The sequence below is a fragment of the Rattus norvegicus genome, chromosome 8 (assembly GCF_036323735.1).
Source record: "Rattus norvegicus strain BN/NHsdMcwi chromosome 8, GRCr8, whole genome shotgun sequence".
In the NCBI taxonomy this organism is placed as follows: Eukaryota; Metazoa; Chordata; class Mammalia; order Rodentia; family Muridae; genus Rattus; species Rattus norvegicus.
Genome location: NC_086026.1, coordinates 130,249,501 through 130,267,663, shown reverse-complemented (window position 1 = coordinate 130,267,663; position 18,163 = coordinate 130,249,501). Strand labels below are relative to the sequence as shown.

The 18,163-nt window shown below is 45.0% G+C and overlaps 2 protein-coding genes across 9 annotated transcripts in view; both read right to left on the bottom strand.

The window, feature by feature from the left end:
* The window catches only part of Nktr (natural killer cell triggering receptor), a 42,461-nt gene extending 30,338 nt beyond the window's left edge, over nt 1-12,123 (bottom strand). For 4 of the 8 annotated variants that reach the window (XR_005488595.2, XR_005488594.2, XM_063264715.1 and 1 more), the window contains exons 1-2: nt 7,859-12,123; nt 7,633-7,721 (exon numbers count right to left, since the gene is read on the bottom strand). Coding sequence is in view for 6 of the 8 variants with exons in the window: in XM_063264715.1 (XP_063120785.1) it covers nt 7,633-7,721; nt 7,859-8,004 (235 nt within the window). In the remaining 2 variants the exon portion in view is untranslated. The remainder of the gene's footprint in view (nt 1-7,632; nt 7,722-7,858) is intronic. The other 4 variants (XM_039082739.2, XM_039082741.2, XM_063264714.1 and 1 more) reach the window with 3 other exon arrangements.
* A 152-nt stretch (nt 12,124-12,275) lies between these two features.
* Ss18l2 (SS18 like 2) lies at nt 12,276-14,890 on the bottom strand. The gene is made up of 3 exons (NM_001398699.1): nt 14,744-14,890; nt 14,500-14,576; nt 12,276-12,636 (listed from the first exon to the last, which is right to left on the bottom strand). The coding sequence occupies exons 1-3, from the start codon at nt 14,810-14,812 to the stop codon at nt 12,549-12,551; spliced, it is 234 nt and encodes a 77-aa protein (NP_001385628.1). The 5' UTR covers nt 14,813-14,890; the 3' UTR covers nt 12,276-12,548.
* Between the last annotated feature and the right edge of the window lie 3,273 nt (nt 14,891-18,163).

Here is an 18,163-nt window from a genome sequence, read left to right as displayed (position 1 = left end):
CTATAACATCAGAAACATGGAAATACTAGTAGGATAAAAATATCTGCATCAATCTTTATAAACCCCTGAAGTGGCTGAGGTGGGCTTCAAAGTCACAATCATAAGCAAATCAGAACACACTTAGATCTTTGGAATCATTGTACAATATTTGCCTGAAGGATAGAAAGAACAAAACAGCTGGTTGCCGTGGCCTTTAATCCCAGCACTCAGGAGGTAGAGGTAGGTGAGTCTCTGTAAGTTCCAGAGCAGCCTGGTCTACAAAGTGACTTCCAAGAAAGAGTCAGGGCTACACAGAGAAACCCTGACTCAAAAACAAAATCAAACAAACAAACAAACAAAAAAGACAAAAACAAGGCCAGGCATAATCCCCTCTCCTTTAATTCCAGCACCAAAAACTCTAAAAGGCAAAGACAGGTAGATCTTGGTGAGTTACAAAGCTAGTTTGGTCTACACAAGAGTTCCAGGACAACCAGGGCTATGTAGAGACCCTGTCTCAGAAGGGGGAAAAGGGGAGGGGGGGAGAGAAAGAAAAGAATAAAAACCTGGGACTTTCTTAGAACCACAGTAACCTAGGCTTGCTTGTGTTTGTTGTTGTTGTTTTTGTTTGTTTGTTTTTTGTTTTTCAAGGCAGAGTTTCTCTGTGTATCCCTAGCTGTACTAGAACTCACTCTGTAGACCAGGCTGGCCTTGAAGCTACAGAGACCCACCAGCCTTTGCCTCCTAAGTGCTGGGATTAAAGGCTGGCAGGCTTCAACCTAGGCTTAAAACCACAATACCTCTGTAATTCTAAAGCAAGTGGTTCCCAGCCCCCTAATCTCACAGTGCTTTTAAACAATGGTTCTCAACCTTCCTAATGCTTTGATTCTTTAATACAGTTCCTTATGTTGTTGTGACCCCCCAACCATAAAATTGCTACTTCATAACTGTTATTTTGCTACTGTTATGACTTGTAACATAAATATCTATCATGTAATGTAAATATTCTCCAATGGTCCTAGGTGACTCAGTGAAAGGGTCACTAAAGGGTTGAGACACACAAGTTGAGAAGCACTACTTTAAAATGAAAGCTGGTTGAAGTTTCTACCCTATAAGTTATTGACTTTAAGTTACTTACTTCTTACTAGCACAATAAACTTCAAAGTGTGAGGTCAAATGATGTAGACCTAACTTCAGTAATAAAGCTTTTTCTTTTTTTAAAAAAACATCTTATCACAAATACTTTACCTTCTAACTTGAAGCAGAAAAGTTTCTAATGTTTATTACTCTCAAGAGGCAAGATTTAGTGTGAAGGCTCTGTCTTCTCTAAGTAACATTAAGATTGAGGGATAGACAAAAATTAAAACTGGTATAACTTTAATTTGGTGCAAGGTTGAAACACAGCCATATCCAGCTAGAGATATGGCTAAGCAGTTAAGAGTATCGGTTGCTCTTACAGAAGACTCAGGTTCAGTTTCTAGCACCCACATGACTCGGCTCACAGTATTTCCAGTTCTAAGGGATCTTACGCCCTCTTCTGGCCTCCATAGGCATGACATACACACGTGGTACACAAACATACACACAAGCAAAACACCCATACACATACATTACAAATAAAAAACAAAGGAAATTGCCAGAAAATTTTTCCTAAAATATCCTAGAGCAGTGGTGGGTTGTGGATTATGACCCCTTTAGGGGTTGTATATCAGATATCTTGCAGCAGGACCTATAAATTACAGTTATGAAGTAGCAATTGGTACAATGTTATGGTTGGGGGGGTCACCATAACATAAGGAACTGTATTAAAGGGTTTCCTCGTTAGGAAGGTTGAGAAAGACTAGAGCAAGGGAGAGGGCTCAACGGGCAAAACACTTAGACCACAAATATGAAGAACTAATTTTGAATCCCCCAAATCCATGTAAAATGCCAGATGCAAACTGGGGAGAGGGGAACACATGGCAACTAGCCTGACTATGTGATGAAATTCCAAACCAATGATGTCCCAAGGTTGTTCTAACCTCCACATACACACTATGTATGTGTAGAGCCACACATGAGTTCTCCTGCCATGTTGGACTGAGTGAGCACACACAGGAACACATGACCTAGGATAAACAAATTAACAAATCAGGTGTGCCTACTGCACTACAGACCATATTAAGCCATGCTCTACCACTGAAATAGATGTCTAGTCTTCCATTTTGAATGAAATATGAACAAACTTCATCAGAAAAGAACTATCATAATTTCTGCCTATAAATAAGTATAACTTAAGAATTAGTTCACTACACAGCAAATCCCATACGGAAATTGATCTTTACATGAACATGAAAATGTTAACCAAAATTAACCTCGTTAATGAGAGGTAGGCTGTTTTCAGGCACAAGCTTTGTCATGAAACATACCAATAGGAAAACAAAAGCAAAAAACCAAGGACAGGTAAGGAGGGAGGGTTTGGGCATGCAGCTCCAGTAGTAGCTAGCTTGTTAGCATGGCCTGGATTTGATTACCGGTATCAAAAGTAAAGATTAAAAAAAAAAAAGAATTAAGAACTAAACTTTATCTTCTCAAAATTTCTATAAACACATACACAAACCCCTAAAACAATAAAAAGTTCTTCATTAGCCTTCAGGACTAGCCCATCAGTCCCTGCCCTCTATACTTTTTGAGCTGTGGTCTCCATTAAGTTGCTCAGACTGGCCTTGAACTGGACCTTAAACCTACAATCTTCTAGACCAGGCCAAATTCTTAAGAAACTAAAAGTGGGGCTGTTGAGATGTCTCAGCAAGTCAGAGTGCTTGCTGTCAAACCTGATAGTCTCCAACTGACCTCCAGGCTCCACACAAAGAGAACCTACTCTCCTACTTATCTTCTGATCGCCACATGCATATAATCATACACATTAAACAAACAAAAAATCTTTTTCAAACCACTGCTAGGACAAGAGTGAATGAAAGTGCTACCCAATGGATTTATACTCAAGCACCACCAGCTTCCTTGGCTGACTGTGTTATAACAAACAATCGTCTGCCTAATTAAATTGTGCTCAGTTATTAATACATCTCACTAAATCCATGATACAAAGCCATACTTTGTTCTCAAAGTTATATTGTTTAGTAACTCTCTTCAACACATAAAGCTTCTACTTCATATTTAATCCATGAGCAGTAAGAGTGGACATCATACAAGTTTAGTAATAAGGCTGAGATGCAAGGGACATTTTTCCTGTTCTTCTAGTACAAATTTGACCCGACACATCTATCCTGAGTATGAGTCTAAAGTCTGAAGGGTAAATATGAAGGTAAGTAAACACTATTGTCTTTAGAACCACAGAAAGACCAATGTCTTGACGAAGGTCACAGGCAGCACATGTGTCTGGCATTACCCCTTAACTTCTTGATAAAAATTTCAAACGTGTTAGTTACACTGTAGAACATGTTAGTTACACTGTAGAAAACAGACATTTTAATTAGTATTTTGTGAATCTTAAACAGAAACATAAAACATCCCTTTTAATCATACCCTCATTTTTATCCATCTTGAAAAACTACCAAGGATTTATGATTTTTCTCTTGGGTCCACAACAAAACAGAAAATAAAAAACCTAAAGTAAGAAAATCCTTTAAAGAAATCATCCTGGGGTTGGGATTGAAGGTCAGCTGGTAGACTAGCATGCACAAGACCAGAGTAGGAGCAACTGCTGTGAGCTTTGATTCTTGTCCTTTCAGGTGTGCCAGTGCTAGGGCTGTACTGTAGGACTACGGCGACGACCTCACAACTGGCAGGATATTCCCAGATTCAGATTAGAAACTAAGTACTTCAAAGTAAAGAGTCATGATGTAAGTGCCCTTGTACAGAGTCAGAAAAAAATGATATATATTAAGAGAACACACTGACCTTGAGAAATTTAAGGCTAGCCTGGGAAAGTGAGACCTGATCCCACAACAAAATGAAAAGGCAACTCCAAACACAGAAATAATTATGTTTAATGTAGCTAAACATAAAAGACAGAAGTAGTCAAAAGAAAAAACAAAGTCATTTATTATCTAAAAGTAATTTATTTTAAAATTTGATTTAAGGCAGACCTGGTGGTGCACACCTTTGGTCTTAGTGCTCAAATGGCAGAAGATCTCTTTGAATTCAAGGCCAGCCTAGTCTACATACTGAGTTGCTAGACGGCCAGAATTAAAAAAGGGGGTGGGGTGGGGGGTGGTTGGGTAGGATAAAAAGTATCCCTATCCAAAAAGGTCCAGATCTTTCATTTTTGAGTGTCACATGATGCCACAAGTGAAAAAAATTCTACCTGATACAGTAGCAGTCACACCACCACCACCTACCACCCACTCACACAGAAACACCAGTATGAAATTACCCTCATGTCCTATGTACATCTTCCAAAACATCTTGTTTTATATATGCAAATATTTTCAAATTTTAAAGTAAAATATGAACTCTGAATTCTTTTTCATTTTGAGCATTATGGATCAAAACTGTCTAATCAGTACTCAGAAATCAGAACATTTCTAAATTCAAGAGTTACAATCTTAAGAGAAAAACTAGATATTTTGAGCTTGAAGAAAATGAGCATCAAAATTTATGGGATACATTTAAGCTTTATATATATATATGTATATATATATATATATATATATAATTAATCCTTTATATTAGAAAAGGAATCATGGGACTGGAGACCTGGCTTAGTGGTCAAGAGCACTAGCTGCTCTTCCAGAGATCCTGAGTTAAATTCCCATGGTGGCTCACAACCATCTGTAATGGGATCCAATGCCCTCTTCTTTTTTTTTTTTTTTTTTTTTTTTGGTTCTTTTTTTTCGGAGCTGGGGACTGAACCCAGGGCCTTGCGCTTGCTAGGCAAGCGCTCTACCACTGAGCTAAATCCCCAACCCCCCAATGCCCTCTTCTAATGGTGTGCATGAAGAGAGCTATAGTGTACTTACATACATAAAATTTTCAAAAATTAAAAAATCAAAAAGAAAAGGAATCAAGTCAGCAACAATTAAAGCGTCTACTTTAAGAAATTAGAAAAGAGGGCCTGCAGAGATGGTTCAGTGGTTAGAGTAAGTTAAAGTGTTAGGGGACCTGAGTTTAATTCCAGCACTCACATGGTGGCTCACAACCATCTGTAACTTCTGTCCTAGGAGACCCCACTCTTTTACACATATATTCAAGCAAAACACTAATGTACCTAAAATTTAAATAAAAAATTAAAAAAGAAAAAATAAAACCAAAGCAAGCATTAGAAGATTAAAAAATCTGAAATTGATAAAAGTTGAGGACAGAAAGTCTATGACACTAAAATCTGGTTCTTAAAAAAATGGTAGATTAACAGTAGATTAAGAGAATAAAAAACGGGTCTGGAGAGATGGCTTAGCGGTTAAGAGCACTGACTGCTTTTCCAGAGGTCCTGAGTTTGGTTCCCAGCAACCACATGGTGGCTCACAACCATCTGAAATGGGATCTGGTGCCCTCTTCCGGTGTGTCTGAAGACAGCAACAGTGTGCTCATATACATTAAATAAATCTTAAAAAAGAGAGAGAGAAAATAAAAGACAACAGGCACCCACTGTCCGAATTGTCCAAGAACAGAGGAATTATGAGTGCTTGTGAGGAAAGCTCCAAGAAAACAGAGTCCTGTGACCTCAGTTTCTTCAAAAACATGTACTTGTTCTGGGAAGGTGCTTTCCTGACTCTCCCAGGTGTAGTGGGTAGGAGTTTACTTTCACTTATTCATTACAACTGGCTCTATCCATATGCCTCTCTGGAAAAAAAAAAAGTTCTTGCCACATTAGGCTTGAGTTTAAATTGTCTGATGCTCTGAATAAATGCAGGAGACTTTAGACCACTTTATTTTTAGTCCCTGCTCTCCCAGATTCATGCCACCATTAAAGCAGTAAACTACATATTTTCAATCAGGAGTGAAAGATCAGCTATCACTACATACTATGAAAAAAACTCCTAGCACATAAGTCTGTCAAATTAAATACACCAGTTTCTTAAAAGCCACAAACCACCAAAAATAAAAATTATTTCCAATAGGAACAATTTTACTGGATTCATACAGGAAACCTGTTATACAATGTAAAGGTTTCCTCCCTTTTAAATCTGCATTTGCAGTCATTCAACATAAAACTGTTGTTCAACTTCTGAATTATAAAAACTAATTCAAAAGAAAATCTGTTTTGCATTTGAACTGATGGTAACTGAAAATACATACAATGTTACACTCAATTCTTATCAGTTCATCTTGATTTCTGCATCACTTCTGCTTATCAAAATAAATCTAAATCAGATACTTTTATCTGTGACAGTGAGAACTGAACTGGAGCCTTCAATGCCAGGCAAGCACTCTCCCACTGAACTATATTCCTGGCTGATTAGTAAAAATAAGCGGGGCAGTGGTGGCGCCCACCTTACTCCCAGCACTCAGATCTCTTTGAGTTCAAGGCCAGCCTGGTCTACACAGAAAAACTGTCTTAAAAAAACAAAACAAAAAGTTAAAAATAGGAGATGCCTGAAAAAAAATAGACATTAAGTAAAGATGCCATGTTAAATACTTTCTTTTCAAGACTTACATCTATCTGTGTTGCTGCGAATCAAAGCCAGGTCCTTGGTCACTTTAGGAAAATACTTCCCAGCTATTGTCCTATTACTTTCTGAGTATGCTCTCACATTAGGTTTGCAAAAATCCACGAAAAATCTCCAAAGTTAAGTTTTGTAAACGCCGAATAAACTGCAGCTCCAGTTCGGGTCCAAATGTTAAATGGGAAAAACAAAATGTTTAAGATCACTCCAATCCTTTGTTCAGAGCTGCCACCGTCCTCCTCTAGCGTGGGGCCAGACTTTTCCCTATTCCCTTCTCTCTACTCCATCCAGATCGGGATCTTCGATTTCCCTCAAAAAACACACGTACCGATTCGGAACCCAAGTCAACTGTTGGCTGCCGCCACCAACCACAGTTCCCACACGCATCTACTCAAACGTCATCCCCTCCGGACGGCCTTTTCTCACTGCCTGACTAACACAGCACTACTGGAGGGAATGCGTGTTTACCCCTTTACTTCCTGTCTCCTTCCCGCAGAACATAAACAGAAAAAGAGGCAGCCTTGTTTTAGCTACTGCTGCCCCTTCCAGGACTCAGGACTAGCTCTCCCGCGGATCTGCAACATAAGATGGGGGGCACTCAGCACACACCTCCCGTCGGTTTGCAACTCCGCACCCGCACCTATGTTCACCCTCGACACGCGCGTCTTTGCATGTGTGAGCACGGTACGTGTGCAGCTACGTCTCTGTACACAGAGGAATCGGACGCCCCGGGATTAGTGAATGGCTGCACTCGGGACTACCCAACACCAAACATCGCGGTTGCAGACCAGCGGCGCTGCAGTCCCCGGGGCCGCAGAACATGCACGAGCCCTCCTGTCCCCCAAGCCACGTCTCCGCGAGCCAGGACACTCTAGGGAAGGCTCCCGAGAGAGAGCGGAGGGCAGTTGGCCGGCTCGTGAACGCGGTGGCTCGGCAGCTCCGGTCCGCAGAGCCCGCCCCTCCCCTGCACCCCTCCCCCCAGGCTCCGGCCCGGGCCCCGCCGCGTTCACGTCCGCCCTCGCTCCGGCTCCAGCGGGCTCGCCCCACTCACCCGGCTCCCGGTTGATCTCGATGTCGAAGTGGCACTGCGGCCGGTCCTGGGCGCCCATCGCGAGCGCAGCAACGGGACGGCGGCGGGAGCTGAGGAGAGACAGGAGGACGCTGAGGGCGGGCGGGTGGCCGGGGCGGGGCCCGGGCCACCTGACAGGGGCGCGGCCCACAGGAGGACACCCGCCCGCCCCAGCCGCGGCCACCCGCGCTCCCGTCGAGCTCCTCACCTGGCCCTACAGCTCCGGAGAACGCCCTGCCGGCGCCGCCGGAGCCTAACGTCACCAACGGAACACCACCTCCTCCCCGTTAGGGCCAGCCGCGGAGCGCCACGCCAGAGCACGCGAGACTGGACACAAGTATCGCGAGAGTTCATCTGGTCTAGTGGGCGGCTCCGGTGCGGCAGCGGGCGCGAGGGCCCTCGTGCCCCGCCCCTCGGAATCAGCCGTCCAATCCCGAGTGCGCAGACGTGTGCGAGCTGTCAACCACGGCTCGCGTAGCATCGCGATATTTGAGGTTGCGTGGCCAGTGGGTGGACGCAAGGCAAAGCCGAGGTTTCCGGCCGACGTGGCCGGTGTCCTGTACCGTCTCACGGTAGATATGGTCACGCTGTTTGTCTCGACTTAAAAGAATCGAAAATCAGATGGAACCAGATGGATCCAGATGGACTTCACTTGCCCACCACGGTGAGACGAGACTGGCCGCCAGCTAGAGGCCAGTCTGGGTCACGGAGACTTTCTCAGAAATATAACGACATAGAAATCAAAGCAACTACAAAAACCCTGAAGCAAAACACAAACCATGGCGTTGCACACTTGTACTCCAGCGCTTGGTGGGCAAAGGCAGGAGGCTCAGAAGTTCAAGGTCAGCCTGAGCTACCTGAGGCCTGTCTGAAGAAAGCAAACCAGTTGGCTGGAGCAATGGTCCAGCTGTTAAGAGGCTGCTCCTGCAGAGGATCTGGCTTTAAAGCCCAACACAAGGGCCTCATGGTGGCTTACAACCATCTCCAGTTCCAGGGTTTCTATCGTATTCCTCTGACCTCCGTGAACATCAAGCATAAACATGGTGCACAGACGTACATGCAGGCAAAACACTCAGAGTAAAAATCTTAAAAAAGAAGTCTGTGAGCTATAACACACACCCTTTATTTAACCCCATCGCTCAAGAGGCAGAGGGAAGTGGATCTCTAGAGTTTTGTCAGTCTGGTCTACATAGTGCCTCCCTGGCCAGTCAGAGCTATGTAAACCTTGTCTCAAAACAAAACAAACAAACCAACAACAAAAGTACTCGACAAAGAGTGTGTTACTGTAGAAAATTATAATCCCAATCAGTGTTGAGGTTGGGTCTGTTGCTATATATTGTAATGCTACATACTATACCCAGAGGTCTAGACCAAGAGTGACTTAGCATGTTTACAAACTTTTGTTGTGCAAACCTTGTTAATTGGTTAAATAAAATTACAGCCAGTTATTAGAGGGATTACAGGGAGGTGGGTTTTGAGTTACTTGGTTGGAGGTGAGAAGAGTAAGTCAAGAAGAGAGAACTAGTGGAGGAGGAACAAGAGGAGAGAGGACGCCCCCATGAGGGGAGATGGAGGATGAGCACACAGCGAGGAAAAACTATATGTATCTGGGGTACACCACTGGGGAGGTAGCCAGGCCAGCAGTTAGAAGAGTAGGAGTTACCCTCCAATAATCGTCAAAGCCAAATAAAATAACCATTGTCTGAGTCCCATTTATTTATAAACTAGTCAGGGATAAGCTTAAATTGGTTCTACATGTTGTCTTTATGTTTAGAGAGATGGCTCAGCTGTTGAACGCTTACTGAAGTTGGGTATAGTGGCACACACCTTTAATCACAGCACCCAGCACTTAGTAGGCAAAGACAGGTAGATCTTGGTGAATCAAAGGCCAACCTAGTCTACATAGAGAGTACCAGGAAAGGCTATATAGAGGGACCCTATAGTGAGAATTTTGGTTTCTTTAAAAACCCAGTTATAATTGTGAGAATGTCTTTATCTAATCCCAGGCATGGAAGAAGCGGCTACTTCACAGCCGATGATTATGATTTGCCTAGTGCACAGGCAGGGGCGTGCTTTTGCCAGCCGTAGATAGTTTACATTCAGAATTCTGGGGACTCTTCCAAGGGTATGAATGCCAGAGCCCCAAGAGGGCCAGGGACGTTCTGGGAATGCTGCTGCTCCTGGAGTTTTGCCAAGTGTTCGTGAGCAAAGAGATGAGAAGAAACTGGGAGATAATCCTAACCATAAAGATTGGACTCACCTCAAGTAACTCAACATCCTTAGTCAGCAGGAAGTAGTCTAAAGAGGTCTGTGTCTCCTTTCCCCTTTCCTTCCTACCTAGCGTTGGGAAGTTCGAAGAGATCGGGGTGGAATAAGGGTTGGAAGGGAAATAGAGGTATAAAAACCCAAAAATGTAGCTCAAAAAAATAGCACCAACATAAAACTGTCTTTAAAATAAAAGTGCTTACTATTTTTTTTACCCACCCTTCGGAGCTGGGGACCGAACCCAGGGCCTTGCGCTTGCCAAGCGCTCTACCACTGAGCTAAATCCCCAACCCCTTTTATTTTTAAAAATTTTTTACCAATGGGGGAAAAAAAAGTTACTTCCTAGAGCTGAAAATTGTAGAAGTTATATGTTTGTTTTTTAAAAACTAGTTTTATTTTGGGGGATAAATGCATTGTTTCTACATGTATATATACATACGTATATATCCCTAAGCACAATCTGCTCAGTCTATTCAATGACCAATTGGCCTGTTCTTCCTCGGGGTAGACGATTTCTCTCACTCTCAGTACTCCTTAGTTGCCAGTAGTTCTTTGTATAGAGTTGAGGACTCCAGTTTGGCATTTCTGTTATCCATGTTAAGCAGTCAAGTTGGTGAGACTTATGGTGTTGTTTCTGACATTACAAGGAGACAAAAATCTCACAGCAAACTCCGATTCTCTGACTCTTACGATCTTTTTGTCTCCTCTAAAGGAAACACACCTTGAGCTTAGGTGTGGGAGTTGTTTCCTCAGTGAGGGGTAAGAACTACACTTAGCAGGACTAGCCGTGGCAAAGTGTCTTATTCTGGTGGTCAGTTGATCCGGCTTTTTGTTGTTGTTTCCTTCAGTCTTGTGCTTCTGCACTCAGAATTCCCCAGAGGCTGGGGATGTACCTCAGTGGTACAGACATGCTCTGGGTTCCATCTGCAACAGCAGAAAACGGAGGGAGACAAGAAGGGGAGGGAGATGGAAGAGACAGACAAGGGAAGGGGAGAGAAATGGATGTGTAGACTTCACATTCCCAAAAACTTTGTCTGTGTTCATCTGGGAATTTGAGTTTCTCCTATGTTTAAATCCAGTCTTCATGTCTCAGGTGTGGTGGAACTCTTGGAGCCCCGCCTAGGCTTAAACAAATGCCCCTTTATCTAAGACTATCTTTTAAACCCATAAGTTGCTTGTATGACCACATGCAATTATCAGTGCCACCCTGCTTGTATAAAACTGTCAAGTTTGCATCATATCTTTACCAATCTAAAGCCATCTTTAAGCGCAGTTCAGTGGTATGAAGCACACTCACCTTGTGGCTGTAGCCATCACCAACTCGGAAAGTTTGTTATCTGGAAGAACACAGCTCCCTCAGTCTTTATACCCACTTTGCACATCCACACTTCTACTTCCTGTGTGTAGAATCACTGTGGCGGTCTACTCTGGCTGCCAACTCGACTGCATCTGGAACCTAAGTCTAAGCTGCTAGCACTCCTGTAAACTTTGCTGGATTACTTGAAAGCTGAAGACTAACCCTAAACTGAGCCACACTTATAAAAGGGCATGGAAGGAAACTTGGAGTTTTGCTCGCTGTACTCTACAGGCTTATTCATCTGGTCACTGAGTCATTACTGTCTTGGTTGGTATTCGATCCAACTTATCTGGGATTCCTACACAGACTGAAGACCAGCAGCTCTCCGGGAATCCCCCAGGCCTCAGGGCAAGATTGGGATCACCGAGACATCCAGCCTCAAGGCCTGAACAACTAACAGATCCTCAATCCTTTCAACAAAGAGAGTAAGCCAGCGTCTTCCAAGGGCCCTGCTTCAGTTGCAGCCCCCAGGTTCCTGCCCTGACTTCCCTGCATGATGGACTGTAATTAGGACATTTAAGCCCACACAGCTCTGTCCTCCACAAGCTGCTTTCATCATGGTGCTGTATCACAGCAATAGAAAGTGGACAGACACTTATGGAGTCTGTCCTTTATGCTGGCTGGTTTCACAGTGTGAAAGCAAAGTATCTTTAAATTGCATCCATGTTGTCTATCAAGCTTTCAAGCAGGAAGGAAACGAGAGTAATGGGGGCGAAGGCGACCAGATACATTATCTATACGTGTGAAAATGCCATTAAACCAATCACGTATACGCTAACAAAAACACTTTTCCTTTTTCTGGGGCTCCTGTGGCCCAGGTTGACCTTGACATCCTGCCTCCATCTCCCATCGCTGTACCCTTTGCTTGTGCCTCAAGCAGGGGTACTTGCTTCAACCTCTCTCCCTGACAAGGTTTCAACAGTTTATAACCTAGCAGAAGAGGTGACAGAAAGGAGAAAACAGGGCAGTGTGAACGTGGCATCAGTGGATGTGGGACACTGGGGAGAGGCGTGCATCATTTATTATTACACAGTATTAGATAATGAAGCAGTATTGTTGACAATGACACTGCCGTCACACATACCTCAGGTCCTCACAGTTCTACTGTGGGATCTGTTTTATCACTAAAATATTTACAGTAAGAATATGGTAGAATTGGTAGCAAGTTTCATCACAGTCTAAAATGAATGGCACCTTTCGCCATGTACTAAGCAGCGCTCTATTTCACAGGAGATGGGTTCCATGCAGTCACTGCTCATCACAGCCCCCTGGAAGACTACTCCACTGCCTTTGTAAGACTGCTTGTGTTGGCGTCTGCGATGGTGGCCAAATAAATGAGATTTCTGTGTAACACATGCTGATACCTATGGGTGAAAAACAAAAGTCAGACGCTTGGTTTTCTTCACCGGGCAGGCTAAACCTACCCACTGAACTGGAATGGCTTTCCCAGTGACTGAATGACGCAGTCGTCAACCAAATGGTCTTACTATACAGCCCTAGCTGTCTTCAAACTCAAGAGATCCATCTGTCTCTGCCTCCCCAAGTATACCACCACACCTGGCTTTACCAACCTCGTTTAACTTAGAATCTTGGCCATTTCCACTCCCACATCTACCCTCTAGATCAAGCAACTATCCCTTTTTTGCCTGGACTACAACAGCGTTCTCCTCATCCCCATGATCTATACTACAGCCCCACTGTATTCTACAGACTGGAGTGATCACTGCAATTTAAATCAGGATCCTGCATTTAACTGCTCTATAGCCCTTAAAAGATGCCATCTCATTCCTACAAGACCTTTATAATGGGGTCTCCAGTTACTGCTGTGTCCTCATCTCCTGTGGCTTTCCCTTCGCCGAGATCTGAACATGGGGCCTCCTTGGTATGCCCAAGGATATCCAGCGCCTTTGTCCTGCCCTACTTATTTCTGGGGTTCAGGCTTCTCTCAATGTTACCTTGTGAAGAACACACTGCACCCCATCTTCTACTTACCCACCTGATTTCTGCAGTGCTGGAAACTGCACCCAGGACTTCCTGTACACGACAGGTATGCCCTGACTTTATTCCATTTAAAGCACATGTCTATTATATTTTTCCCCTCTGGTCTAGAGTCTAGAGTGTCAGCTCCACAGAGAGTGGGAATCTTTGGTGCTTCTTAGTCACCATGCATTGGCTCCTCATCTGCAGTTACCACTGCTCGGTGCGGTGGTGTATCTTAGTCCCTCACATAGGAGGCAGAGGCAGAGGCAGAGGCAGGGAAGGTCACAGCCAGCCTGGTCTACAAAGCAAGTCCAGGTAGCCAGAGCTACATGGGGAAACCTTTGTGTGTGTTGGGGGGAATAAAGGAAGACCCTTGTATGACCAAGGAGAGCACATGACATTTGCTGGCCATTCGGGAAGAGTCATCAGACTTGAGAAGTAGGACCTTCACAATGTGAGAAGACAGAATAGATTTGTAGGACCTCTGAATCTTTGCACAAGAGTCAGTATACCAAAGAGAATGTGCTGCAGGCGTTTTCTAAACACGGGAAAGTGTTTACTGTTAAATGTAAAAACGCAAACCTTGAATGCTGGAGTCAAACAAACACCTCAAAATGGCAATTCTACCATTCCATTAAGTGCTTAAAGAAGGGTTGTGGGTGAGTTTTAAAGAGGTAAAAAAGATAAGGAATTTTTAAAGCATTTAAGTAACAATAAATCATTCCATATAAGAAATGGGGCCTAGTTCTTGGACCAAATTTGGAAAAAGGTCTCAGATTCTGTTTCTTCCCATTCTGGTATCCAGTAAGAGAGCACATTAATTCTATCCTGAATTGAACTCTGGTTTAACATAGAAATCCCTTTGTTGATCGTGTGTATCTCCCACAGACCGATTTCTAGTTACCCAAATGGCCTGGCTTACTTTTGGGGGATGGACGTGAAATCCACGAATAAAGAGACCATGGCTCTTATGGAGCCTATCTGTAGGATGCTTTCCTGTCACCAGATGACAGTGCTTTCTAGGAAACCCTGACTAACTCAAGGATCTACCATAAACTGTAAATATGGTTTTGAGTAGTAAGTAAATAACCTTTAGAGGGCGAAGTAGTCATGCTACGTAATCTTAGCTGGCCATTCTCCGGCCGCAGCCTGCCCAGTGCTAGGATTAAAGGGATGCAGCACTACTCAATCCAAGTAGCCTCTTCCGCACCTCCCCAGGGCTGCCGCACGTCCCCAGTGGCACTTACTGGACGCACTCGTTCGCTCGACCCTTGTTCTGATACTCCACGATACAGCGGATCAGCTGGTCATTCTCCTCCAGGAGCTGAAAGATGGGCGAGGGGGAAGCGCAGGGAGCTCTCAGGTGAAGGTCCGGGGCAGGCGCCAAGTTGACCCTGCTCCCATTCCTTCCTCGGCCCACAGACTGTCCCCACCACGGTCCGGCCCCTGCAGGAAGCTCCTGCACCAGGTCTCCGGCTCGCGGTCGCTCACCCGCTGGATAGTCTCCTGGTTGACCTTGGCCTTGCCGCGTAACCAGTCAGGAGCGAAGATGACGGACATGCTGTAAAGAAGCTCGGAATCCCGAGCTGGGAGACCCCACGTCGCGCGCTGCTGACGCAAGCCTGCGCCTCTGAGTGTGGAAGGGTTAGAGCCTTGACGCTGATTGGATGAGCCACATAGTGGGGCGGGGCATCGCCTGTGATTGGACGCGCAAGCACTCTCTGGCTTGCTCTTGTGTAATCTATGACGCTTATCTGGGGGCAGGACTTTGCTGATGATTGATGGCCAAGGGCTGAAAGGTTTCTTGTACAGCCTGGTTCCCGGGTCCCTAACTCTTCTAGTTGCAGTACAGTGGGAACTGAGGAGCTCCTTACAGTCAGATCAAACCGGAATGCACTGATAATTAACTTTCCTCTTATCCTGGAAGATACATGAATGTGCCTAGATTCTTTCTGGGCAATAAAAATTAAAATAAAATAAAATATAAAGTGTATCCGGCAGGGGTTAGTAGTTAAGAACCTTCTTGCTTGCTTTTCCAGAGGACCAGAGTTTGATTTCCAACCCCCCAATTCGAGTGGCTCACAACCACCTGTAACTTATGCCCCGGGAGATCTAATGCCTTCTTCTGGCCTGCACGGGCACCGAAATACATGTGGCAAACACACCTATAATCATGAGTAAATGTTTGCTATGAAATCATATTGTTTGTTGCCACCCTAAAAAGTACTAGTATTTTCTCCATTTCACAGAACAGAAAAATAGATGCATTTCCCCGAATCCTATTGACCAACAATGACCATCAGACTCTGAGCCAGGGACTTCATTTTGGAGGGAAGATCTTGAGATCTCCCTAGAGTTTCGTTTCCCTGCCCTAGAACAGGTTTGCCCAACCCGATTTGGGTGTATAAAGCAGCAGCTTCCACGACATCCCAGGCATGAGGATCCAATGAGAGAAGTTGGGGTGGAACGTCTGTGTGGGGTTGGACTCAAGAGATTCTTGCTTCTCAAGTTTCCACATCAGTCCCTCCCCTACTGGAATCTCCCAGAGATTCTACAGAAGGCAGGGTGGGAAAAGCGGGGTCATCAAGAACAGGGCACAGACCTTGCTTAGTACCACTCTGCCCTCAGCAATTCCTATTTATAAGTGGAGGCCTGATTTTGGCAGGAGGTGGTGTCAAGGAGGGGCAGGTGCAGGGAGAGAGAAGTCTCAGCGTGAAGGTGTGGGCATCGTGGGGGTGAGAGGACTCAATCCTGAACTTTCTACAGGAGGCAGTGGGGACCGTGGATGGTCTCAGGCAGAAGACTGGTAAAGCCTGAAAGCTTTCTTGACAGTGATAAGATGAAAGGTGGGAAGGAAGGAGGCTGAGTGCGAAGAAGAAGAGTTAGGGGTGGCTACCAGTAAGCAACCCAGAGGAGATGGGTACTGTGAGAGAAGTGTGCACTTGAGGAAGGAGACCTGGTTGGCCTCAGTGACCGAGTTGGGAGGAAGATGCAGGGGGAAATGGGGATGGTGCATGGGAGTTCTGGGTTTGGTATGTGAGAGAGTCATAATGTCATTTGTGAAGGCAGGGAGCAGGTGTGGGGGGAGCTGGACTGAAGGCAACAGAAAAGTAGTCTGAGGTTATCCCGTGGAGTAATATTGAAGTTCATGGCTATTTGGGTCTGGAAGCATGAATGAAGTCTGGAGGGACAGAGTTGTGAGAAACATCACTTGGGAAAACCGATTAGAATCTTGTAGTGGAGAAGCCTGCCCAAGGTGAGCTTGGTGGTTTCCCTTATGCAGAGGAGAAGAAGCTGCAGAAGAGATGGGAGGAGAAAGAGACTAAACCTAGAAAATTGTGGGCGAAAAGAGAGAGTGACTTAGAAGTAGCCAGTGCTGAACAAAGTAAGACTAGGTCTTTGATGTCATTCATGTAGGCTGGGGCAGAGACAGCAAGCAAGGGTGCTTGGAAGAGTTAGAAAAGGGGAGGCACTGAGTATTCAAACGGTGACCAAGTTTCCCAGGAGGTTTGGCTGCATAGAAGATAAAGAAAGTGGAGGATGCTGGGAGAAGAGTTGCCAGCAGCTGACACCCATCACTTTTATGGTCACTTGTTCTTCAATGACAGGGGTGCCTGGGAGGGCAAATGGGGTCAAAGGGTGGGCAGTAACGGAGGGGCAGGAGGGAGATTTGGATTGGGTGTTGGGAAGCAGGGTAGAAAATTGATGGCACTTGGGTGTTGGGAAGGCTGGGCAGAAAGCTGACTGGACACCCGCTGGGTATATGAAGGACCTGGCTGAGGTTGGCATTGTGTGTAGTACAGACCTATGTGGCGGCAGCATTTACGGCCCAGGAGGACACTGGTGGTGGACTTGCAAGGGTGTCAGTGTGTCAGAAACACTGTGGTCGATGTGGTCACCCTGGGATTCCCAACCCATGAGAAATGAAGTGAAAATTTAAAAAGAACTACTGAACAGAACAAAGTAGAGGCAGGTTGGACTGTGTGGGAGGGAGGAGGCAAAGGAGCTGGAGGTGGGCAGGGATCAAATGTCTAAAGTTATAAATGACTAGACATGGAAGTCGTCTGTGGAGATGTGGAGATTGTGGGGTGGAGAGCTGAACAAGATTGCTTGGAACAGAAAGTGTCTGGAGGTGACAGTGGCCCTGAGTGGTCAGTGACTGGAGACGTGGGCTGGAATTTTAGGCATTACACCTTACCCACTTACCATTTCACTCTATGGTAGAGCCTGAGACTCAGCACGTGTACCGGACGGAAGGTGAAGGAACATTCTATCTAAGTCCCTCAAGTCTAGATATTAATACCCCAAGGCTGCATCACATTCCGAAGGAGCTTGTTCATTTACTTTGGTTTTAAGATGGTGTCTCAGAAAGGACAAATTTGTGCCTGCGATTCTCCAATCTGTATCTTTTGAGTACTGGGACTCCAGACGTGGTTGGGGTGCTGGGGACAGAAGTCAAGGCTTCATTCGTGCATGCTCTGAAAACATTCCCTCACGGGTGCCACATCCCAGTCCGGAGTTCTCTACTTTTGCTTTTTAAAACATTCTGTGTAGATGCATTTGTGTGGATCAATGTTTTTCCTGCACATGTGTATGTGCACTGCATGCCTGTCTGATGCTGGTGGATGTCAGCAGAGGGTGTCAAACCATCCTGGAGTTGCAAATGTTTGTGCATGCCACTGTGTGCATGTGGAGAGTCAAGCCCAGGTCCTCTGCAGGAGGAACAAGACGAACTAAATTCCTGAGCCAACTCTCTAGTCCCCCTGACTTTCTTTTCAGATTGGGTCTCTGTAGTCAAGCTGGCCTAGGATCCACTCTTTTGCCCAGGCTAGCCTCAGCTCCATGTCAGTGCTCCTCTGCCAGCCTCCTGAATACTGGTATGAATACTGACAGTGCAGGTGTGAGGCACTG

What these genes read in the sequence shown, in the direction of transcription:
- Ss18l2 (NM_001398699.1), bottom strand. Translation starts at nt 14,812, where the DNA reads ATGTCCGTCATCTTCGCTCCTGACTGGTTACGCGGCAAGGCCAAGGTC. An exon ending in ACCAGGAGACTATCCAGCGG is followed by an intron (nt 14,577 to 14,743) that starts GTGAGCGACCGC and finishes CCCATCTTTCAG; the next exon opens with CTCCTGGAGGAGAATGACCA. An exon ending in CGAGCGAACGAGTGCGTCCA is followed by an intron (nt 12,637 to 14,499) that starts GTAAGTGCCACT and finishes TTTCACCCATAG; the next exon opens with GTATCAGCATGTGTTACACA.